Here is a 25,427-nt window from a genome sequence, read left to right on the forward strand (position 1 = left end):
GAATGAGCAGAAAGCTTAGAAGCTACTTTATCAAACCTTACACCTGTTAAACTAGAATCTCACACCACTTACTTATTTAACAGTACATCAAGCTTTTAAGAATGGAAAACTGTATTCATTCAGCTGAAAGCTATTAAATGGCACACATGCTTAGTGTGTATCATGCTGACAATTGTGAAGAGCAAGTATTGAAGGATCTAATAATTCATGTGCAGCTAAAAAGCAGATGCTGCACGAAGTAAAATATACACCAGTTTCATCCAAGTTATAACACATGTAATGCTGGATCTTCACAAAATTGTTAGCAAATCAATAAGAGGTTCTACATTCTGTTATGATGAAAAGGTAGCACTTTTTCATATCCCAGATCAGTTAGAGAAAGCTAAATGAGTATGCCCTGAAAAAAGTCATAGACAAGAAACAGGGTAAATGGCAAAACAGCTGTCTTGCTAAAAGCAGGGTTTTGTTGACAAAAGCTACCATTTCATTCTGATTTCTCCAACAGGTAGATGCTTCAAACCATTCACACTAAAAGGCTCAAAAACAGTTTCCACATCTTAGAATCTATTAGAGCTTTAGCTGCAAGCATTCCACGTCCTTGTGAGGTATATTTAATGCCTTCAAGTTTATTTTCCTACTTAATAAAGAAATTTCCCCAACTCTTTTGAGGTTGCAACACTTCACACAAACACAAAAATAGAAGCAAGTTCTATGTTACTCACACTCAAGGGCTATGTAGGCTCTAGGTACTTTAATAGTGCCCAGGTTTGAGCAGATTAAAGCTATTTCTACTCCAAAATAGGATTTTAACTGCTGATATGTCTTAGGCGACTTACAGTATTTCTGGAATATGCAGTAAAGCATCCTAGAATCAAACAGCATAAGGAATATCAGACATCAATTGATAGCTTCTCCATCTGCATATTGAGTAAATGGGTTTTACTTTTTTTCCTCCCTGTCCTTTTTGAGGAAATGCAATGGGAAGTATAGGGACAATAAGTGAAGAACAGTGCATTTATAAGACAGAATAGCTTAGCAAAATCATTTTTTACAGAAGCATTTTGAAAGGAAGCCCTTCCAGGAACGGGAGTTTGCCAGAAAGAGAATGAAATTAAGAAAGACTCTGTTGTCTTGAGCGTTCCCCAGTGCTTTCTGGGATCACACTTGATTCACTTTCCACTTCAACTGAGTTCCTCCAGAGCATGTTAACAAGTATAATCAACCCCTGGAGAAAACCGTATACTTTCACTCTCAATCTTCTCAACTGCTTTTCTAGGACACAAACTAAGAATTTTTATAGAAGCTAAGAGCCCACAGACCCTCCTAATTTCCATGAGAACTTTGGTTTCACAGTCCAACCTCTCTCCTATTATCACACTCAATCTCAATGAGGCATAAATACTCAAGTAAACTGAATTACATTGAGATATATCTGTTGAGGAGAACTATACTTTGCTCTAAAGATTTTCAGAACTTACTGAGGTCCCTAAAGAACCTAAGCAGCATAGTTGTGAATTGCTTGTAAAGATGATAATAAATATTAACATTTTATGCTCCTGTGTTCACAGATTAAATGAACAAAAAGTAGGTTTTAATCACAGAGCACTCCAATCATGTCTGTCAACTCACTTCAGAGAAAAACCTTCCTTTGAAAAATGTATAAAATTAATGTAGTATAAACCAGATGGCTTTTAAACTTTAAAGCTACTCCTTCAGGAAATTACTTTAGAAGAACTCTTTACTAACCTCAGCTACTCTTTCCAGAAGTGGTTCCAGCCAGTGTTCGTTGCATTCACAGTGACTATCCAGGAAGGTCAGTACTTTTGCTTGTGCTGCATCTGCCCCTCTGACACGGGAGCGCATCAAGCCTGAAAGTGAAGATAAAACATTGAAGTACTTACTGAGGAAAACAGTCAACACTAGTGAGAAAATATTGCATTCCAAGTTAGTCGTGAATTAAATTACTCTAACTCAGGACAAACACACAAGTTCCATTATCAAAATGAGAATCTAGTTAACTAATTCAGTGAAATGACTTCACAGCAAACAGCCTGGAAGCTTTCAACCTACTGCACCCCAGCCTACAGGTTTCAATCTGATTTAAGTGGAAGAATTAAAGTAGGTTTTCAAAAAAGTGGTACACAAGTACAGCTTGGTCTGCATTACAATAAATGGTATTTATACTGATGTTACTCAAGATCAGTCCTGAAATGAACACCTTTCCCCCAGTTCTACAACAGAACTGAGAAAAGCCCCATCATTAATGTATCCTACTCACCTTTTTGCTGCCCCCCTATCCTAGTTCTCATCAGAGTCTGTCCTTTTACTAACTTCTTCCAGAAATAACCATGCTTCATTAATTCATGTCTGGGAGCCTTCCCCCCAGGCCTTTCAACTGCCTTTTCCCTGTGTTTCTTGCAACTCTCGTTTTGTGGTTTGGTGGATTATTTTGGTTGTGATTTTGTTTTGGTTTTTGTTGGTTGGTTGTTTGGTTTGTTTTTTGGTGGGGTTTTTTTTTTGTGTGTGTGTGGTTTTTTTGTTTTTTTGGGGTGGGGGTGGGGTGGGGTGGGGTGTGTTTGTTTTTTAATCTTATCTTACAAAGATTCCTTTAGGAGGAAACTTCTGGTAAAGCCAAAAGGTTCTGCTCTACATCTCACTTATTGGCCCTGTTCCTTTCCTTCCTTCTGAATATTATTTCATTGGATGATCTCACCATTCCTTAAAGCCCCTTGCTATATTTATATAGATACCCCAGAACATCCTACCATTTACTCCAATACAGAAAATAGCAAGCTTCCTCTCATTTCTTTGTGAATTTCCTCCCTATTTTTCTCTAGCACTTTTCAAAATGTATTTATTTAATTGTGCACTCAAGACCAAAGTCAAGTAATTACTTCTCCCACACCCCTCTTGACATTGTTTCTCACCAAGTTTGGGTTGTGGTTTGGTTTTTTCGTTTGGTTTTTTTTTCAGGGGGTGGTGTTTTAGTTTTAGTTTTTTAGGGTTTTTAGGGTTTTTTTGTCCCCTAACTGAAGTACTGTGATAGAATTGACCCCATGTCTTTCCATTCCCTTTACAAAATAAATGTTCAGACTGTGACTCTGCCAAACAGAGTACAAGATGCTTAAGAGGAAAAGCTTGCTTGGTCTGTCTAACAAGATCCTTGCATTATCTCTTCCCACAAACGCGAGGCCCATCACTGCTGTAGATACACACTCTGCTGACGCTCTCTGACAGTACTTTCTATGCCTTATCTGTTACATGTTGGCAGGTATCTAAACCTCATTGGTTTTTATGCTGTCTTCTTAATTCCAACACTTGAATGTGTTCTGTTCAGTTTTTCCCTATCAAACCATTCCTCAAGCACTCCGGTTACGTATGTTTTACTTCTGCAACTCCTCCATTCCAGAGCTTATTTCTAACTTGAATTCTTACAGAATCCACTGTCTTGCTCTATTTCCATAGAAAACACACAATGTTTATAATTTCAATTTTTTCTCCCCAGAATTTGAGGTGACCATGTGGTCATTGAGTTCAAACACATTCAGGCTTAAAGAGACTTCAGAAGGTTCCCTTGAACATTTATTCACAAATTACCATGCCCCCCAAAACACATCTGTTCCCATAACAAACTCTGGTCCTACAGATGAGACCAAAATCTACCATCACACATTTCTGAAAGCAAGGCCGTCAATGTTATCCCCTGCACAGACACTTTCCCTTTATTTAACTTTTATTTAAAACACACTGCTTTCCTCTGTTGTTCATACTAACGTGGTACTCTTTGTGTCTTACACACTCGTTGATTTTACAAATTCTCTGAAATTTTACTTTATATGTATTTTAATTTATACGTCTTCAAGATATCAGTATCAGCCTACGCTTGAGAATGAAAAGGAAGGTGAGTATAAAACTCAACCATAACAAGCTAGCAATCAAATGAAATCTTAAAATATTTTAATTTAAAAATTATCACCTGGTTACACATATAGGCAAAACTTTATAAACAGTGCAGTAGATCCCACAGGTAATAATTTAATCCTAATCTCATAAAAAAAGACAGAACTGTGCCTTCAATTTGCAAATAGATTTTCTTTTCTGACATAGTAAGATTTATCAAAACCTGTTTCATTTTCTGATATGTTGATACATATTTTAAGTACAAATGGAAATTCAATTCATCTGTATATGCAGTACAAAGTTCATATCTATCATTATTAAAAAAAAAAAAAAAATAAATCAAAAAAGTGTTACATTATTCCATGTTTCCATTACTATTACCTCCATCTTTGAGTGCTGTATTGACCAGAACCCCACAATCACAGCATGTCATAAGAGGCCTGCTTTCCTAACAAGCCTCATTTCACAAGTATATCCCAAATAAACTACCTAAACACTAAGAGCCCATTAGTTTGCAATAACTAATTATGGGACACCACAGGTTTTGTGCATGTCATTTCCAGTTTCTGACAGTCTGATGATTCTATCTGCCCCAGCCAGGCCAGGCTGGCAGCCTAGAAGATACAGTGCCTATAAAAACAGACAAGCCCATTTCTGCTAACTCAGTCAGCTATCTCAACTGTCAACTCTCAGTTATTATTTCAAACAGCTGTAGAATAACAGTTGGCTGTACCTAATACTTTAAGCTCCACACCCAGGACCAAAGGGCTCAGTGATATGAGACCATAATTTACACAGTAACAAAGAAGAAAACAAAAACCTAAGACCAGTTTGTTACAGGGCACACTGGCTTCGGTAAAACACGCACACATGACCCCAGCCCTCCTGGCTGTTCAAACCCTCTCAAGTTCGCCAAACAAACTCTTTGCTGGGCTGTCCATCATTTGGATCCTTAAAATGATCTCTATAAGGGAACCAGCAAAAAAAAGGGATATTTTTAAGCTGGATGGTTTCAAACATTCATAGCTTACAGTGAGAGCTTATATACAACGGGAGCTGCCTAATTGAAGATTCAGTACAGTAAGAGAAAGGAGAGATGGAGGGTAAAAGCCAATTTCTCAAGTTGATGAAAGCCAACAAAGGGTAAGTGCACACAAAACAATACAGAATTAATCAGAATTACTGTTTTTACTTGCACAAATGCAGTTTAATTCCTTCCCCTAGTAAGTTGATTTACAAAGTGAAAATTCCCCCTCCAATATGGAATGTATAGCAGAATCTTCCCTGAAAAGACTTGATGCAGATTAACAGATAAGGCAGCACAGTGGAATTTGTATCATACTTTCCTCAGATTAAGCCTACCTTCTCGGCGATCATTTCGAAGAACCCGCACTTTTTCTATTTTTCCCAAGAGGGCACCATCCTCAGCTTTAAAAGATAAAATAAATTTAAAAAAAGAATCAAGATATGAGAACAAGTTTGATATCCAATATAATATATAAATACAGCATAAGAGAGGCTGTCTTCAAATAAAAATAAAAACTTTGTAGTATAAAACGTTTAAGGTCATAAACAGTTAAATACAAGACATATGCTTAAAAATAAAAACCTACTTGTCTCACCAGAAATAAAGAAAAGTTACCAGGCTAAGTAATTGCTACCCTTATAATGTTATTTAAAGCTAATTTAATTTTGCACTCTTGAAATATTTTTATTTAATTATGTTCTCTTTGCTTACTTTAGAGAGTTTCTCCATTGCATAAGAAAAAGAACTTTCATAGGATTAAATAAATCGCTTTATTTGCATATAAGAAAGTTCACTTTTTAACTAACATTAAAGCTTAAAACTATCTTAAAGTAGCCATAAAGTAACAATGCAAATGTAGACACTAAAATCCCTTAAGGAATGTTGCTCATAGGTCCATTTCAAGTGTTCCAGTTTGTACTGCGATATCTTAGTACTTATAAAAATACATTTAAAGCAGTGCCACAAAAATATTTTGTGCAAGCATCACAGGTTTTATTTTTACATCAGATAACATACTATGTCAAGGTTGTTTTTAATTATGTACTCTGCTCCTTCAGCTAGCAGGGAGTAATAAAATATATCTGAAGTATTTATCAGAACTCTTTACATTTCCACAAGGACAGGTATGACAGAATTAAGAACTGGTTTTGGATTAGTGTCTGCAAACTCCTGTTCACGTGACCTGTTCTTAACTGAGTCACCTACTAGCACATACAGAAAGTGTTACCAGAATCAACTAAATAAAGTTAAGACCCTGCAAAAGTACTTACGATCATTACTGTAGTCATCCACTAGTATGATTTCCTTAATAAGATGTGATGGGCTTTTTTTAAGGACACTGAAACATTAAAAAAAAAAATATTCAATACTAAGCAGTCTTTTCATAACAATGTCATAAAAGCAGTTACTTCACTAAGTCATAGTAGAACCCAGCCAAGAATCTTATCTTCAAGAACAGCTATTGACTTATTTCTACAGAAAGCATTTGTGAAGAGAGGCACACATAGGATTGTTCCCCCCAAAATTCCAGCCTCCAGAAATGGGTGGATTAGACAACTTGTAACATGGAAGTCTTGCAGGTCAAATATTCCCTGAAAACACATCATCGCTGAATTCTGCTTGAAATTAGTTATATAGCCAACCTCCAAACATGTACTAATTGGTTCCACACTTTCATGCATTTGTAGTTAAGGGAAGCAACTTCATTTAATGCCACTATTTCAGCACATAAGAATTAGAGGCACAAATGAAATTAATGCTCAGCTTTCCCTCTACAAATATTTCAGAAAAGCATGATGGATTGTTATCTCCCTCCTTTATCATAAGCTATTATCTGACATGAGCAAATGGCCTTCACGGGAGAAAGAAAAAAAACAAAAATCATCAAGGTCTGTCTTAGGTGTACCTGACAACAGTTCGAAGCAAAGCAGATCTTGCCTCATTATGAAAGGTGATCACCACACTGGTGGCTGGCAAATCTACCCGCCATTGTTTCCGTTGACACCTGGAAGACATAATTCGGTAGCTGTCTTAGTACACACCAGACTGAGGTGGCAGTGTCAGATATTGGCAGGTTCAGAAGAGTCATCACTGTAGTATGTCATAAGAACCTTTCACATAACAGAGTATGAAACCAGAGTGCTTATTTTAGTTTAAAAATCATTCAATAAATCTAATCAAATCAGCATATTTTCAATGAAAATGCCCAGGTTCACAGGCTACCATGTCTTCTTTAGAATGGCACATGCTCACTTCTCCCTTCATTTTTAAAGTTCCTGTAACATCCTGGTGTTGCTCATAGATAAAAACAGTTTTCTGTTCTAATAAGAAGTTGCAAGGATTGTAATATTCAGAACCTGAAAAACAAAGCTAGCTGTGACCACCTTGAGCAAACTAAACACAGAACTACATAATTCTAAACCATAAAGATAATGAAAAATTTTGTCTATATCAACTAATTTTCCATCACCTCTAGTAGCATGAAATTAATACAGAAAGCAAAAAGAAGCAAATCCCAAAATACCTCCTCAAGGACTACATAAAGTTCATCTGTTTAAGTCCACTGACAATAAACCTGAAAAAAAAGGATACTACTCTCATTGTATTAGAAACAAACAGTACTAGAAAACACTGTATATGAAGTTCATGCTGAAAGCATTACAGTTTGACAGGTCACAATAGTGATTTTCATTCATGCAGTAACATACACTTGTGATGTGTTTCTTCACACATCCTTTATTTAAAATTAGAGGTAGAGTTTTAACAGGCCTAGTTGCCTTCAGAGGGGATAAAACCAGCTAGCATACACATACACAATCAGCAAGTAATTCTGTATTCTGTGTAGTATTAACCAAACTAGCTGTTAAAGGAAGAGAGGCAAGTTACATTGCTATCTAAAGCTCTAAAGCCCATGCCAAACCCACAATTGCCTTATCTAGCTTTGTTTCTCAAATGGCAGGAGTACAAGACGGCTTTGTCAGCAGCAACCAGCACTGAAGGAAGAAATCACCAAATGTGTCTGCGTTCCTGGAAAGAGTTAAGACCTCCTCTTTTGTGAGCTTCTGGCAATTCATCTAGACAGCTACAAGACATTCAGCTATTGTGCACCAAAAAAGATTGGGTTTTTTTCCTGTTAATTTTCAAATTGCTCACAGAGGCTGGGCCTACTGTGCATGCAGTTATCATGTGAGGCACTTGCATTAGGATAATTTTTAAAGTCACATTAAACTTATACTGATCTCTTTGCAGATGAGAGTACTTGAGCCACTCAGGGTGGAATTACTCAAGGCAATGAAGCCTCTCAATTCTAAAAAAACTCAAGAGAAGAGCACTACTGCATATTTCTGAGGGAAAAATTAAGATTTATAAACATCTCAATAAAACTGGAAAAATGTTCCACTGAGTATTTTTGGTCTCAGCTCTTCAAAACTCCTTGCTGTAACTGACTCAGTAGCAGTCCTCCTATTTTGCTGTGTCAATAGTGCCACAGTTGAAACTCAAGCCAAAGAAACAAATGTCAGCACTTTTGGCACAGAGATGAGACCTTCCTTCTTCAAGTTACACCACTTAATTTTACTACACAGAATAAGAAAATAGATTTGGATAAAAGAGAAATGGAACTGAAAAGTTCAGTCTAGACCTTCAATGCTTAGCATAGGACATAAAAATCAATTAAAACATGAAAAGTACATTGTTTTCCCCAGAAATCTGTGTCACTACAGTTAACAAATTTTCTGAAATTTCTGTGGCCTGTTTAAATCATTTTTTGACAGAAATACCCAGTTGAAATCAGAGAGCAAATGCCAGTGAGCTTCTTGCTTCAGTGCAAGGAGAACATTCACCTCAACAAATATGTGGGTACCAAAGAGACAGGAACATTTGCTTCTTCTCTACTCAAGAAGAAAACTTAAGTGTGAGCCCAGAAGCTTCTAATAGTTGCCAAATAAGAAAGAAAACAAGGTAATTCCCAAGAATCGTGCCAACACATCAAGTAAAGAGATGTGATCAGAAACCACGGGTCCAAAGTAACCAAGATGGACAAGGGTCCAGAAAAAACATGGAATATTTCACCCTTCATCCCACTTGGGAGACTACTTTACACTGACAGGAGGACAGCTCTGGAAGTTTCCTATTACAACTGTGACACTCACTTTCTGGATCTCCAAAATCTACCATGACAGCAATGGCTCTCAGTTACACATCCTAAACAGACTGCAACAGAAGAAAACCCACAGGTTTCTCAAAGCTGTTGCAAGAGGCAGCTGTGAGCATCAGGTGGAGTGAGAATATGCATTCCTGCTCAGACAACCTATCTCTGCTTCCTTTCTTATATTCTATCTGCCTGCTTCTCACTTCTCCCCTTTGCTTAAAATAAAGGCAAACAGCTCAAAAAGGTGAACCAAAGTAGTTTCTAGTACTGCTGGCAAGCTTTCACAAAAAGCAAGCAGAAAACTTTGGTCTTAACCTGATGCTAGTAAAAGTTTGTCCAGTTTGACTAAACAATCCAGTATTAAAAGATAAGCATAACTGCTCACACATTTACATATCGAATGTAGAATCCTGATAAACTGCTTCTAAATAGCCTAGAAAATTTCAGCAATTAAATAGTATTATTAAATGGTTATTTTAAAGTCAAACAGGCTCTTAGACACATCAATACAAGTAATGAAAAGCTGCTTAAGCAGAAACAAGTGTTCCCTCATTCAGGTTTCTTTCCTTAAAGAAAGAGATCCTAGCAGCTCCATAAGAGATGTCAATCTTAAACTAGTTGCCTCCAATTTTTTTGAAAATAACATGCTTCCAAGTGTCATGTGCTCAGATTTGTAACATATTCTTCTTCCCACAGCTACTGCTTTTGATCTTTCCATTGGACAGATCCCAAACAAATATTTCATGTGATTTTTTCAGTTTCTGCAGCAAATACCCTTGCCAAAGTAGAAGGAAAACTAATTACAAAATGGCAGGAAAAGCATCATGGGCAATTTGCAGGAACGATAGCTTCAGTTTTGGATTTGGTTAGTTGGTTTGGGTTTTTTTTCTTTAAAAAGATGGCCATTTACAGACTGATGGGCACTTAAATCTGCTCCATGGCAAAGTCTCAGCAATAATCACAGCACAGATACAGCCTTTCCACAGAAACATCTCTCTCTCTATTGAAGGGTACTTTTCAAGTTCCATTTAGTGAAAAATCACAGGCAAGTCAGCATATAATCATAACACAGACAGTTAAAACAAACACAGCCACTGTAACATAATTTGTCTCTTCTAATCTCTCATTTAAATTCTTCTCAGAAGAGAGTATTCCTTTGTTAGAATCCCATCAGAGGTTATTAAATACCTAGAAAAACTCCAAATTCAGCATATCTGAATCACAGAAGCTTCTGTAAGTTGGTGGCTGATCTCTGCTCTTGAGGGAAAATACCTGTTCTAAAAAGTTAGAATGTGTTTCTTGTGAAAAAATGAAAAAGTGACGAAGAAAATTCAAGTCATTTTAAACTCCTCAGTACACCATGGGCATCAGGCTTTTCACTGCTTTTATGGCAATAAGTGAAACACTAGATTCTTCCTACTTTTCCATTCAATTAATGGCAAAATATACAATATTTGCTTTATCTACAAATCATATGCTTAAAGGAATCCAAAACCATACTATTATACTGTGTCATTTTTAAAACCCTTGTAAGTGTCTGAGTTTCTATACAGGTTTCCTCTTCTATGCCATTCCTGATTAAAGAACTTTATAGAGGAAAACCAGCCACCTTCCTCTTCTCTCTCCTGGCGTCTCCTCCAGCTGCTTTTACCTACAGAGCTGCGAAGTTCATTCAAACTGCAGAATTAGTTAGGCAAATTAGCTACGCAAAGCTGGCTAATTTTATGCTTTGAGAATACGCTCACCTAGTTTTTAAAACCAAGTTCAACCTGCTTTTGTTATTTTAAAGTTATGGAAGTCCTAATGAGCAACTTTAATACTAATAATTCTGCTTAAACAAGGTTAATGTAAGTCACTTAAACCCTTTTTTAAATTTAAGTCTTCCCTACCCACAAGAAAGTAATACTTTTCCTTACTCTGAAGTATACTGTTTCCTGAATCTGCACAAGCAGCCTTACATAGCAGAAGTTTTTAAGCATCTGAAGTGTGATTCTGTCCTGTGTTCACCAGGGTGTGCATAAATGAATTCTTTTAGGCCTGAAGTTGACAATGTCATGCACTTAAAAGAACAGAATCAGAGAGAGACTGGTATCAGAAGGAGCTCCATGAAATCTTGTCATCTAAACTCCCTGCTCAGAGCAGGGCCAGCCACAGCAGGTTGCGCACTGGGCTTCGGATATCCCTGAGCCTAGGGACTTCACATCTTCTCTGGGAAACCTGCTCCACTGTTTGATCATCCTCACAGTGAAAGAGACAAATGTAGAAACCAAGAAAAGCTACCAGATAAACAGGAACAAAGACTGAAATGCAGCACCAGTTTGGATTATAGAATACACACCAACAGAAGTCATGGAAACAGAAAAACTTGAATAAGATTCATTGTTCTTTAACCCACTGTTCAGAGATTGCACCAGAGCTCACTGTTCCTGTCATTTTGAAAGCTGGAGATCTTTTGCTTTTGAAAAAACACCTGCTGCTCAAAAGCCATAAAAACAAAAAGGTTAAGCCAAGTCAAACATGGCTCAGTTTGGCACTTACTGATCATGCCTAGTGTCAGGAATGCTTCGGTCCATTCGCAGTTTGTCACTTTCTACCTGATTGAACTTATTCCGGGCATATGGATCCTGACCAGATCGCACCATGGTAGCGCCAACATAACCATCTTGATCAAAGTCTTGCCACCGAACTTTTCCTACAATACAAAAAACAGGAAAATATCCAATTTAATCTTTGCAATATAAAGAACAGCATTCAGCAATCCAAACATAAGTGAAGAAATAGTTTGCTTTTAAATTTTGCAACAAAGTAATTAAACCTCACCAGCATTGTTACTAATAACAGTATAGCAGTCACTTTTGTGTATTAAATTCCTCTAGAACATCCTGCAAATTAATATAAAATTGAACAATTTTACAGATCTCAGTTTATACAAGTAATCACCAGACCATGCCTCATCTTGTCTGTTTTGTTTGTTGTTTTTCTTAATGCCAACTACCACAATTTCCATAAAACAAACAAACACACACAAACACAAAAAAACACACACACAAAAACCTGCACAAAAACGAACACATATTGACAGGCATTAATATGGCAGATGATCTGGCTATGAAGTTATCCAAGAAACATTTACTTTTCAAGATTCAGTCCAGGCTTCAAAGACACTACATTTTAATTTACTGTTTGATTACAGAAGTAAAAACACAGTCAGTTATAATCAAACTATTTGAGGAACAGGCTTTTTAGAAGTACAAGATCAGGTTATTCTCAAAAAACAGTATTTCATATAGGCACAGCACTAGGTCACTCTCCAGTATGACACAACTGCAACCTTCTCTACACTCAGAACTGATTCAGAGATTAATCCCTCTTTAACAATGACTGTGGTATTATGTGACTGATTGTGGCACTGACACAGAAATGTAGTTTAATTAGCATCCAGCCCCAAGAATGAAATATCAAGACTTTTGCCATCTTCTAGTGTAAAGCAATGGTATAGTTACCAAATATCTTTAAACTATCAGTTCTTACCTCTGTCTATTTACAAACAAATGTATGCTACCTACAGCAAACATATCATCTTTAACTAAAAATCAGAGCTCAAGTTCTGAGCGCAGGGCAACAAAGATGATGAAGGGAGTGGAGCATCTCCCTTATGAGGAAAGGCTGAGGGAGCTGGGGCTCTCTAGCTTGGAGGAGACTGAGGGGGTGACCTTATTAATGTTTACAAATATATAAAGGGTGAGTGTCATGAGGATGGAGCCAGGCTCTTCTCGGTGACAATCAATGACAGGACAAGGGGTAATGGGTTCAAACCGGAACACAAGAGTATCTACTTAAATTTGAGAAGAAACTTCTCAGTGAGGGTGACAGAGCACTGGAACAGGCTGCCCAGGGAGGTTGAGGAGTCTCCTTTTCTGGAGACATTCAAAACCCGCCCGGACTTGTTCCTGTGTAACCTCATCTAGGTGTTCCTGCTCTGGCAGGGGGATTGGACTTGATGATCTTTCAAGGTCCCTTCCAGTCCCTAACATTCTGCGATTCTAATGCAATAAAGACATTCTTGTTTTAAGATGGACATGTATCAGAATCTCCTGCAAGCATGATGTGCTGAACACAGTATGCTGTTGGCATTAAAAAAAACATACGAAGCAAAATCCATCTTTTGGGGCCACTGTTTACTACAGACGAGAGGAGTAAATATTCACTGTTTTCGTAACTACACATACGCAGTTTGAGCTACTTTCAATTAAGGTCAGGAAGTATCAGACTGCAGACGTCACTCCATTCAAGTTCAGCTTTTAAAGATAACTAAGGCATACCCTAAACTAAGCTGATATACATAGAGGAAATACTACTCAAGCAGCTATTCACAAGAGTCAGAGGTTGCTTGGATGTTTCAAGGTTTGGCTTTGCTCTTCTCTCTCAACCTGCACAGCATGGAAACTAAGGCAGGTGTCCCTTACAGTTTTCTATGCATAAGCCATGCCCCAACTATGGTGCATTAACTCCTACTAGAAGATTCTGATATTGAAAGAATGCTTTCCACCATTAAACAAAATACTTGTATGTTGTTTAACCAGACAAACACCACCAAATTGATTAAAAATCCCTAAAACGTCAGGATCATCCAAGGACCTCATCTACAAGAGCAACTTGGACCTAAGGTGTGATTTAGTTATCAGATGGTAGTGGAGGTTGTAAGGCAAAAATATCAAGGCTGAGGAGGAGTTGATTTGGGTTTGGTTGGTGTTTAAGAAACTTCCAACATCCAAGTCAAGTCACAGAGTAAGAAAAAAGTGCCCATAGTTTTGGATTACTGGTTTAAGAGCGAGCCAGTTAATACTAAGTAACTATTTTTACATCTGAATTATCATCCTAAAGAAGTTAAAACATGCACATGCACACACGGAAGACAGACCTAGACAGTTAAACAAAAACAGACTGCAAAAGATTTAATAGACACTTGGTGAAGTACCCCAGAGGGAAAACTACAGGAAAATAACTGGATGGAGAATTACCAATTTTCCTATTCCAGTTACTGAAAGAACTCTAAAAAGGAAACTTTCCAGCTGCTGTTGGTAGCCCACAGACTGCCAAGAGGAGTTCTTAGCCTTTCAAGTTCTTTCTTCAAAGTATTTCCAGAAACTTACTTTGAAACAAGATTACATGTCAGGCAGCTACCACACTACAAATAACCCAAGCCAGAGTTATTTACAAAAATTACACCAAACCTTGCTTGCAACAAAACTGTACAAAATGCAAGAGTGGTTTGTTTCAGGAAACTAGAAGAAACAGAGATCACAAGAACATCTACCTGTGTAACTTTCTTCCTTAGCATTTCTCAAAGCTTTTTGTAATCTCGTTGGTAACTAAACTATATTATCACCTGTGCTTCTAGTTTATAATAGAGCTTCAATCTGGAACATAGGTTGAATATTTTCTAAAATACAGGACATGTCATGTCACTGTGTTTCCAGCCTACAAATAAAGATTCTACTGAATTTTACAAAATAAAATCCACACTTAAAATGCATTTATATAGGACTTCCAACTTTCAAACACTCCAACTTCCAACAGATTTTAATGCTCTGCCTGCTTCAGGACTGGCCCCCCATCCACTCCTCCAGGTGCCTTCCATCCCATGGAAAGCGTAGCAAAAACACAAGAGGCCATGAGGGCATCACAGAGATAAGGGTGATGGTGTCCCAGTCATTCTTATTAAGCCCCTCATGGTTACAAGTGCCAAAGGCTCAAGCTAACTGCTGGGAAATGTAAGGCTGATCCAAAGCTAAAGCAGACTGTTCAGACTTAGTTTTGCTAAAAGCTTGTATTTCTGACAATTTGTCAACTAAATTTTGAAGTGAGAAGTGGTGTAACAAACCTTTCCCAATAATAGGTACTGTTTCTGTTGTACCAGATGTTGTACCCTGAGGTACACAAATAGAAGCATGTTTGATTTAATTCCTTCTGGGGAGTTGGCTGGCTCTGTAGTTTCCCAAGTTCAAATGACTTTGCCAGGTGGAATGAGCATCAGAAAGTGCAGCTACAGTTTTTCAAACTTAAATCAAGCAAGTTTGTAACTTCAAATTCAAGCAAATGTGTATTCAGCTGTACTAAGACCTAACATGACAATAAATGAATCTTTTAAACTCAAAAGTAAATGAACTGCAGAGTTTGCTACTAGAGTTACATGGGGATGGGAAGAAAAAAAAAAATATCAGTGAACTGCCTAAGAACCTGGAACCAGGCTTATGCTGCAGGGCTAAACTTGGTTTTGACAAGAAGCACTTATTTTACGGACTGCTCTGAGAGTGAGCGGCTGAATAGAAACAAGGAAAGGTGAAATCCAGTGAAGCTGCTTCTTTTTGTCCCAGGTATTTCCCAACTCTGAAGTCTTAGAGAGGGCAATCAAAAATAGTGTGATTCACTGCTATTATTTTTAATAATAAGCTGGTTGATTTTAAATAGGAAGCACATTTTGATTGTTTTCGCTCTGTAATAAGTAGCTGTATTTTAAAAATAGTGGTAGTTTGGTACTTTTTACTCCATTCCAGTTTCTATCAGAGTTTGATACAAATAATTTAAAATGTATCATTTACCATTTACCATTTCCAAAGACTTTTAAAACCAGCAAATGAAACACTAGTCCAGAAAACAGAGCATAAATTCAAGAAGAAAGGAAGGAGACGGCTTCGTAGGGCTATATTTACTGAAAAGCAGTGGCATTCCATAGAATATAAGAACAAGTGAACTTGGCTTCAGGAGCCAGGAAGGAGGGAAAGCCTGGCTTCAGCTCCAGCAGAAGGCCCTGTCGACCATGTGCAATATGAATCAGACCTTCTAGGGAAAAATCAGATAATAGTAAGAGCAGCTTGAAGTGAGATAGAAGAGAGAAAACAAAAAAAAAACACATAACATATCTGCATGCAACCAAGTGGCAGGCAACAAAGAATAGGAATGGATGGATACAAAAATCTCCTAAATAGCTTGCATTCCCTTTTACTGACTCAGTACAGCTTAAAAGCAGCAGGATACTTGATATAAACACGATTATTTTTACTTACAGAAATAAGTAGAAAACTGTCATTACAGAAAACTGGTTATGTAGTTCTGTTTTAGTTACCCATACAGATAATTCAAGGCTGGTCTTTAACTATTAAACAAGACCTAATACAATTATTTTCACAAAACAAGACAGACTTTTGCAGCATGTAAAAAAAAGTCACCCAATGACAAAGGATATATACACTCTGATGTACAGAAGGTAAAAAAACACCACACACCAACAGTTTTATCTTTTATATAAAGCCATTTTAAAAATAGTGATAATAAACAATTAACTCTGAGATGTTCTGAAAGATACTATAATGCATAATGCTGAAACCTAAAATATGGGTCTCTTAACCTCAGTAGAAAAGCAAGAAAGTTTTGAAACAAAGCCCTCCTAAAATTTGATCACTTTGCTTTAAAATAGTACAAAGAATCTGCAGAAATACAAATTCCAAGCTTCATTGTCATAAGGATTCAAGTTTGCCTACACAAATTGAAAATAATCAAAAGAGTGTTTTAAGAGTGCATAATTCCATCTGTGTAGCCTTTGATGTTTGATTTGAGACTCTCGTACTACTATACTGCAAAGATTCTCCTGCCTGTTAAAAATAAAGCCATAAGAGATTCCTGACCAACTAATAAAATGAAAAAAAAAGCCCTGATCTGTTCTACTTTACAATTAATTTTACTTCTAGCTTCAACTCTTCCAGCTTCTGGTATCTCTCCCTTTCAACCTGTGACACTTCCCAGTTCTTTTGATACTCAAATGGCTACTTAGGGCCACTGGGAAAGGAAGATCTTAGAGGAACTGGATTTGGCCTAGAATACATAAACATCCAAAAAGGGGAAATAAGAATAGTAGCTGGACAGTGCAAAGTTGGCTGACCTATAATCACAGTAACAATATTCACAGAGGTTTCTGTTAAGGGAAAAAAATACTTGAAAAAATCTGCCAGAAGCTAAGTTAAATAAGCCAGACTCTTCAACTTCTTAGGATTTATTTCCCAATTCATACACAAAGGTTTTGCCAAAAAAGCATGTATATATAGCCAGAGTCTTGGTTCCTCTTTCCAGAAAGCAGTTAAGACAAGGTAGGCCAAAGGCTACAGGAAAAAAAGCCATGAATGTCAAACAGCTTATACTGCACAAGGAGTCTAAGACTGTAAAACAAAATCATACCTCACACATTACTGGGGATGGAAGTTTCCAGCTGCTTAAAGGAAAGTTTACCTTGGTCAGCTCTTTCTTCAAGACCTCATAGCATTTCAAATGTTTGGCTAAGACAAATTCATAAGCCAAATATTAGCATTAATAGAAGAAGACTGTAAAACATGTTGTGAAGCTATCCGATCAGAGGTTGTCCTTGTATGGTAAACTTTTTCAATACAGCATAAAATATTCAAATCCATTTTACTATTTCTGTATTCCTTAGTACCTCAGTTCCAGCTATATTAAATCTCATTGATGTGAAATAGTTCAACAGCAAAATGAGTTGATGGAAGCAGTCACATGCAATGATTCTGTAACACTTGATTTCCTAGCTCATCCTCAAGGCATTAGACCATTTCCCTCGAATAAAACAAAAATCATGTTGCTCTGTTATTTGCCAGCATGTGACAGTGAGCAAGTCTGATGAAAAATTAGGTATGCCATCCCCCCCCACTCAGGAAAATCTGCCACATCAAAAGCTAGACAAAACCAAAAAAGCATGAACCTTGGCTTCAGTCAGCAGCAGAGTTTGGAGGAGACTTGTCTGTTGCCTGCAAGCACCATCCATCAAGAACAACGCACCAAGTTTTGTACCAAAGGCTTACACAGCACCTCAAACATAGTGCAGCACAAGACAAACATACTAGCAAAGAGTCACTTTCTCTGTGGTTTTAAACCCAAAGAAGTGGTGAAGCAGTTAAGACTTAAGGAAGCTGAAGCTTTAAATAAAGAGAAATACATACTGCTAAAATAATCCTAGCAGTTCCAAACTATAAAGAATTACTAGAGTCAGAACAACTGTTGTGTTTTATGGCTTTCAAGGATAAATGTTTTACAGCTATGGATCTTTCATAACAAACAGTACTGCAATACCTGGAGGTAGTGTTTCCACACTTTGTGCTTTGTCCTCCACATCATTGCCACGCACATCTTTCCTTTTGGGGTCGATATCATTTGGGTCCTCCTGCAAAAAGTACATAGTCTTTAAAATAGTCTCCTTAATCGCTTTAATTTTATGTTTTCAAAGCAAACAGCAATAACTAAGTTTCGTGGATTTTAAACTCATGAAGTGGTCCAAGAGTTGTAGCTTCAGATTTTAAGAGAAAGTATAATTATTTCCTCAATTACTTGAAAAACAAACAAAAAAAAGTACAAAAACTTAAGACAGGCTTTTGCATTTATTTTATGCATCAATTCTTATTTGGAAAATTAAATGTTCATGAAAGAAATGTATTAGCCAAGATGGAATATATATACACTTTTTTTAAAGTCAGTAATACTCAAGTAAGCAATGCAGACACAAACATAAACAAAACCTGAAGAAAACCCTACTGTAGCAAGTAACAGCCTAAACAGGAAAGTTACATGAAAAAGAGAAATCAGGTTATCTAGCAGTTATATCCAGAGTGCAGCCTTACTGTAAGGAAAAAAACCTTCCAAAATATCTTCAATATCTTTTTCATGTGTTCATTTCAGCATAGCTTATTCTGGGCTTCACAAGCAACTCCATCAGATTTGTGATTCCAGTAATATTTATAATATTTAGAGAGGGGAAAAGTTTCATCTCCCACCCACCTCCAATTTCCAACACTTATTCTGAATCTTTAAATCTCGTTTTCCTTTCATCAACAGAAAACCACACACACTCTTTTATGCTCATTGCCACAAAAAAATTAGATATAAAGCTTGAATTATCCCATTATACATTTGGAAGAAGCAGAGAAAAAGGTAACTTAAAAAAATGTGTGTATATATATACACACAATTAGCAACTGTATGCTGATTTGCACACTATACTTAGCCAACTGATTAAAGTGCCATCAACTTGTGTAGTTCTTGCACACTCGCCAAAGGAAATTCTGTTTCCTCTTTTACATCTGCACTGAACAAGTCCCAATTATAATACTGGCTGTATTTGCACAACCCTGCTCAGGAAAACACCTTTACAACATCATGTAAGAATACTATGCCTATACTAATCAATAAGCGCACCTATAAAAATTACCAGGCTCCAAAGCCAAGCAGTGCGGAACAGTTTGTATTTCTTGTAGGAATCAGAGAGTCTCCAGCACAGGGTGTACAAACCCGGTACTGCAAGCTGTCCCTGCCATCCTGGCTCCTGAGCTGCATCTGGGAATTCTTTAGGTAGAATACTAAGTAGTTGGAACAGGCCAAATGTATGTTTAGGAACATTTCAACCACAAATTATATAATTTCAGCATGTCCTCAGGCATGTCTGAATTTTCCAATGCAAATTCAGCTTAAGTATCTACACTAAGTAGGCGTTAATATTTGGAAATGTGTTGAAAAAAGGCAGATTTCTAAAATACTGAAATATGAAATTGAATACTGATGCTTTTCTGTTATTGTTAACCATTTTCAGAGAAAGCCAGCCATACAAACACTAAGTCAGTTAAAAATGAAATGCCACAGATGCATGCTCTTCATAGCATCACGCATTGAGGATACCAGAGAGAATAAATTTGTCCAGATTCTTATACTACATTTCACCACGTTGGTACATGCTTTGGGCCACTGAGCCTTGTGAAGGTCAATAACTTTGCTTAAAGAAAGACTCACAAATGGGAAAAACAAAAAACAAAACACACCAAAAAAGCACACAAGATATTCCAAGAAACTTATCATGGCTCATTCATGCTGGTGATGGAAATTATCTGTCACTGTGCACCAAGTCCCACCAGCACATTGTAACAGAAGCTTTCTATGGTTCCAGAAAGTTGTATTTCACTAGTTATTTGGCTTTGTACACCATTTTAAAGATAGCAACACTATGGAAATGCTTAATAAGTGCCAGTATCAACTGTAGCTGGAAGAAAAATCTTCCCAATAAGAATGTTGAGCTTTGCAAAATTCCACTTACCTACGTAAGTTGAAAAGTAAACACAAAAGATATATTGAGCAACCAAAAAAATCACAAGGATTTTTCCTGTAACTAAAAAAAAAAAAGAAAAAAAGAAAAAAGTCCTTCCTCATTTTCTCCCTTCCCTTTGAGTCTCTGCCTTCTGATTGATCCTAGCTGAGGAGCACGTACCATTACACATGATTATTTATCAAGTTCTTGCACTTTGGGTTTCGTTGTCATGACTTCGTGTTTTTAGTAAACAAACTACTAAAGGCAAAGTTAGATTTAGCAATCTTATAGCTAAATGCATTTTTGAATTCTTATAAATTTGAGGCTTCTAGGAAACGACTTGGCTCCAGCCTTTAGACATGCTGAGGGGATCCAAGCTGCCAGGGTGCAGGTTTCCACCACAGATTGCTGGATGTTCAGCTTGCCTCCTGGGACTCCCTATAAAACAGCACAGTGATGGCAGAGTATTGATATTAACCTTGAACCTTTGTGTCCTAGATTAGGGTTTTGTGGTATTTTTCTTCTCCAAAAGAAACCTATTTTAATTCTTATAGACTACTTGGCTAAAACTGACGTTCTGTTGTATGTACTAACTTTTCACCCAATAAAGCATCTGGAAAGTACATGTGGGAAACCCATGCCTTTTAGGGGCAAAGAAAACGTTATATCCTTTAGTGAGAACTCAAGTTCACAAAAGGAGAACAAAGTATACATTAAAACCAAAGACATAAATACAACCAGTTTCTTTACATCTCTAGCTGTAAATTGCTTCAGCATGTTAATTTCGTGCAATACATGAATGAATCATATGGTCAAATGACATTCCTGTGTTTTCATCAAAGGAGAGAGTTGCTTTTTCAACTTGCTTGAAGTGAAACAAAATCCCAGCTTCTAATGTGATCTTAAAAAGCCACTTGCACTGGATGAGTAATCTTGGTAGAAGATAATGATGCTTGTACCAACAAAAGTAATTCATACAAAAAAGCTAAGCTTAAGGCAAGACTGAAAGCAACTGAAACAGTTTAAAAGGAGGCACGGCTCTTTAATCATGAGAGCACGAAAGGGAGTTTTAATGAATAAAAATTAAAAAGAAAAGGCTCATGTCTTTTTCTATATTAAAATACTATTAATACTGTAAGTACTTAATACTTAAAAAAAATACCTTTTTCCTGACATACTATAAAAGCTGACAATATCAGGCTACAACCTAAACATGTAATGCTGTAAATACACCTGGACAAACATATTGAGCTTATTAAAATGGTAGCTGGCCAACTAGCAGGTGTACTAATGAAACAACAGACGCACGTGGAACACCACTGAAGTAATATATTTGTGGTTGTTATTCCTGCAGTTATTTTTCTCAGGCCAGGACACATATGGCAACATCCAATAAGTACATGCCAGCTATAATGCACATGTTGCAGGGATTTGGCATACATTCCTTTTATACATCATGTCACTGTTTCTCATTAATTCCCAATTCAGTACCAGATGACATACAAACAAAATTGGAACGCTTCAACTCCATTCAGTGGGAAATCTTACAACAGTATTGTAGTAATCTCTATCAAGTAAACCTAAATTAAATGTAATTTTTTAATTCAATTATCTAAATACCTTTGCTACTTGAAGAGCTCAGAACTTAAGGTGACGCACATTTATTTACCAGCTTGCTAAAAACACTTCTTGCAAGCCATAACCACAATTAATTACAGTTAGATTGAAAAATACAGGGTTTTTTTAGACTGATTAATCACTGAAAAGCAGCAACATTTTATTTAAGGATATGGTAAACACTATGTCCCAGAAAGCCTACATCACTCTACAAATCTTGCTATTATCACTTTTCCTGCTCAACCCACCCACTCCATTAAGATCATGCTGTAGACTGAATTTGAGATATGACAAAGACACCATATGAAACTCCGTGTTGAAGAACTAGTCTCAAAAAAATTGTTTCATGAAATGATTAGTTGCACATTTGCAGCTGCTATGACTGGGGTGCGGAAAGGGAGGATGAGGTAGTACAAATGCAAAGCAAGATTCAAACACATTTTTATAGCATTTCCACGCATCTACAACACGACACAATCATATTCACCAATAAATTTAAGATTAGTGCCATTTGAGTTTAGAAAGCTGTAATTATATGCAGATGTGCATTAGCGGATAATTCCACTACTATTACTTAGATCTTCCCAACTACTTACCCTTCTGGTCTCTGTGTATTTGTTTGCATTGAATACTATGCTCCTTACAAGCATTGCAAAGCAATTAAGGTTTTGTCAACTGGTATTTCACTTGGCCCAAAAAAAATATATTAAACTGATCCAAGTTCCTAGGTATTGCTCCTGCATAAAACACACTTAAATCACTACTGTTTTTCCTATTTCTTTCTTTCATTCCTCTTTTTTCTTTTAAAGCTTCGCGTATGACAGATTTGACATTTAACTGCTATGTATTAGATCCCATTATAGCAGAGATTTCTATCCTACACGGGCTTCCTATCAACAAGAGAACAACTTACCAACATGTAACATCATTAGATATATTAAGACATCACACGCCTTACAAGTGGCAAGTCAACACAAACTTCAGCAAAGCTCTTGTGGTTGGAAACATCTGAAGTGGGAGGTGAGTGTGCTTCCCATACCAGCTGCTCCTCTCACAGACAACCCAGATGCTGAACAACATGCAACTTCTGGGCACAGGAGGTGGTTGGGAACTGTGACTACACCACGTGCTACCTGGATGGCTGCTCACCAGCTCTTCCATGGAAATGGCAGCAAGCCAGGTAAAAATATCTTACAGGCTAATGCACAGGGTTACCCAAGGGCTAACACCATCCAGCCATCCTAGACACATCAAACCAACTGCCTTGCCCATCATCCTGTACCAGCACAACTTTTGAAAAAAGTTCACGCACAATACAAAGCGGGGAATTACACAGAATAAAACACAGTTCTACTTGCCCTAGTAGCATGCACGCAGATAAAATAACTGACAAATGTGGCTTCATGGGACACAATACACACTAAGGTTTAATATCTGTTTTGGTACTTACTTTTCAAGATGTTGGCCAAGGGCCAACTGCAGACAGATTTTCTCCTACTCATCATTTTCTAAAAGGAAACTGAATACTGGCAGCATCTTCAAAGAGCATCATTTGATCCAGCTGGCCTAATACAAGACTTCACTGCATCATGGAGCACAGACCAAACCAGTTGATGATTTTGGAAGGGGTGCTCTCGCTGCAGACAACACTCCTCTCAGCACTTCCTATATTTCTGGTCATGTACTTGGGGCCAGACACATAGGAGCACTTTGATGTTGTGTAGAGCAGCACTTGGCATTGCCACAGTTTAATGCCTGCTACAATTCAGATGCCTAAACCAAGCATGAAGGCTCTTTACAGAGCTCAGTTTCGTGAGAAAAGGACTCAGAGCCAGGCAGAGTCAGGCAGCTGCCTAAGCCACAGGTGCAGTTCCAGCCCAACCTTTTTTGCTACTGCTGGCACTTAATATCTTCCTCTTCCCACTCCACCCAATTCAGCTTACAATCTTTTAATTAGACATCACATTAGAGGCTCATGGACTAGCTAAGCAGGCTCTGAAGTGCCAGTTCCTCCTAAGCCAGGAGAACCTTCAGCAGAGAACAGAGTCCGGCACAGGGGCATGCTTTCTGACCCGATGCTCACTGCCTTCCAAGAGGTCTTCAGAAATGAGACTTCAAGTCTCTGTTGCTGTAGCTAATGAATCCAGCTTTCTTACATGCCAGGCAAGCACTCTAGCAATTTAATGTAATTACATTATGGGGCAACCACATCTTCCCTCATCAGCAAAACTGTTTTGTATGAACCTGAGATAAAATGTAATCTGAAAATGCCTGCAATGCTACCTTCTTACAGGTAATATCCCATAAACAAATGCTGACTTCCTCTGCTTGCCAACTTGCTTAGCATTAGTAAAACAGACTTTTCCAAGTACACCAAGAGACAAAGCATAAATAAACAAACAAACAAATGAAAATACATATACTTTATGATATTCAATTACCACTGTCAGGTGTAATGTCTGAAATTATTACAGCAAAGATGATTTAATTTTCATTCTTATTCCTTTACTCAGTTTAAGTAAGCTGATGCCAAAGGTACATTCCTTTCATATGTTTGAATATTCAAAACAAAACCAGAAGCTTTCACCAGGGGGTAACAAACACACACACACAACTCATACATAAAGGCAATTTTAGAATCTCAAAAAAGAGGAAAAAATAATAGAGATTATAGTTTGGCTCCATATATAGGAAATATGTTTAGACATATTCTCCACGAATACAATCAGAATACTTTGAAAATGTCAACTACTGTAAGCTGTAGTCTCCAGACAAAATTAAATTACTTAGTGCCCTACTTGCTCTGTAAATTTTACTTATGGGAAAGCACATATTTTAGAGCTTATGGGCACTATTTGAAGTACTGAAACAACTATAAAACCTGACATTTTATAAATCCAGAATGGACTAGACAAAAATAATGCTTTATCTGAAACTTCTGTTATTTATGTATACATATTTGCTGAGGAAGGTCTGATCCGGCTTTGTAGCAGAAGACTTATTTGTAGAGCAAATGGGATTAACTGAAGTTCTGGTTCAGCTTCATTTAAAATTTCTGGGCACAGTAAACTTATTCAACTGGCAAGAGCCAACAGAAACCCCAAGTAGGGTAGGCAGGGTTATTCAGGTAGTAAGCTTTTAAGCATAGGTTTGCACTTCAGTATATTTTAGGGAACTAATCAGTATTTGAAGGTAACCTAAAAATAACAGCATGACTTATTCCCCAAATCCTCACATTAGTTTAATATACACTGAGTTAACTGATTTTCTGTGAATGCTACGCAGTTTTAGACTATTTCAGTATTTTACAACTAATGATAAATTCTTCTGTAAGCATCTGACATCGTGTAACATGATCTTAAAGGTATTCTTAAAACAAACAAACAAAAACAAACACCAAAAACCACACACAACTCCATGAGAATTCAGATATACAGCTCCAGGTGACTTCTAATAAACCATGTGCCTTTTTGCCTACAGATTTCATTCACTCTAGTTATAAATATCTAAACAAAGTGGTCAAACTTATCACCTACCAAGAAAATAGAAAACTAAACGTTACTTGTCTTACAAAATTGGCAAGCTAGTATACCTCATCA

General features: G+C 37.1%; 1 protein-coding gene across 1 annotated transcript in view; it reads right to left on the reverse strand.

Moving 5' to 3' along the window:
- Positions 1 to 25,427, reverse strand: part of GALNT2 (polypeptide N-acetylgalactosaminyltransferase 2) — a 93,274-nt gene that overhangs the window by 24,556 nt on the left and 43,291 nt on the right. The window contains exons 2-7 of the mRNA XM_080342213.1: positions 18,213 to 18,303; positions 11,616 to 11,769; positions 6,834 to 6,932; positions 6,199 to 6,266; positions 5,263 to 5,328; positions 1,747 to 1,868 (exon numbers count right to left, since the gene is read on the reverse strand). Of these exons, the coding sequence (XP_080198339.1) occupies positions 1,747 to 1,868; positions 5,263 to 5,328; positions 6,199 to 6,266; positions 6,834 to 6,932; positions 11,616 to 11,769; positions 18,213 to 18,303 (600 nt within the window). The remainder of the gene's footprint in view (positions 1 to 1,746; positions 1,869 to 5,262; positions 5,329 to 6,198; positions 6,267 to 6,833; positions 6,933 to 11,615; positions 11,770 to 18,212; positions 18,304 to 25,427) is intronic.

The sequence above is a fragment of the Nesoenas mayeri genome, assembly GCF_963082525.1.
Source record: "Nesoenas mayeri genome assembly, chromosome: 3".
NCBI lineage: Eukaryota > Metazoa > Chordata > Aves > Columbiformes > Columbidae > Nesoenas > Nesoenas mayeri.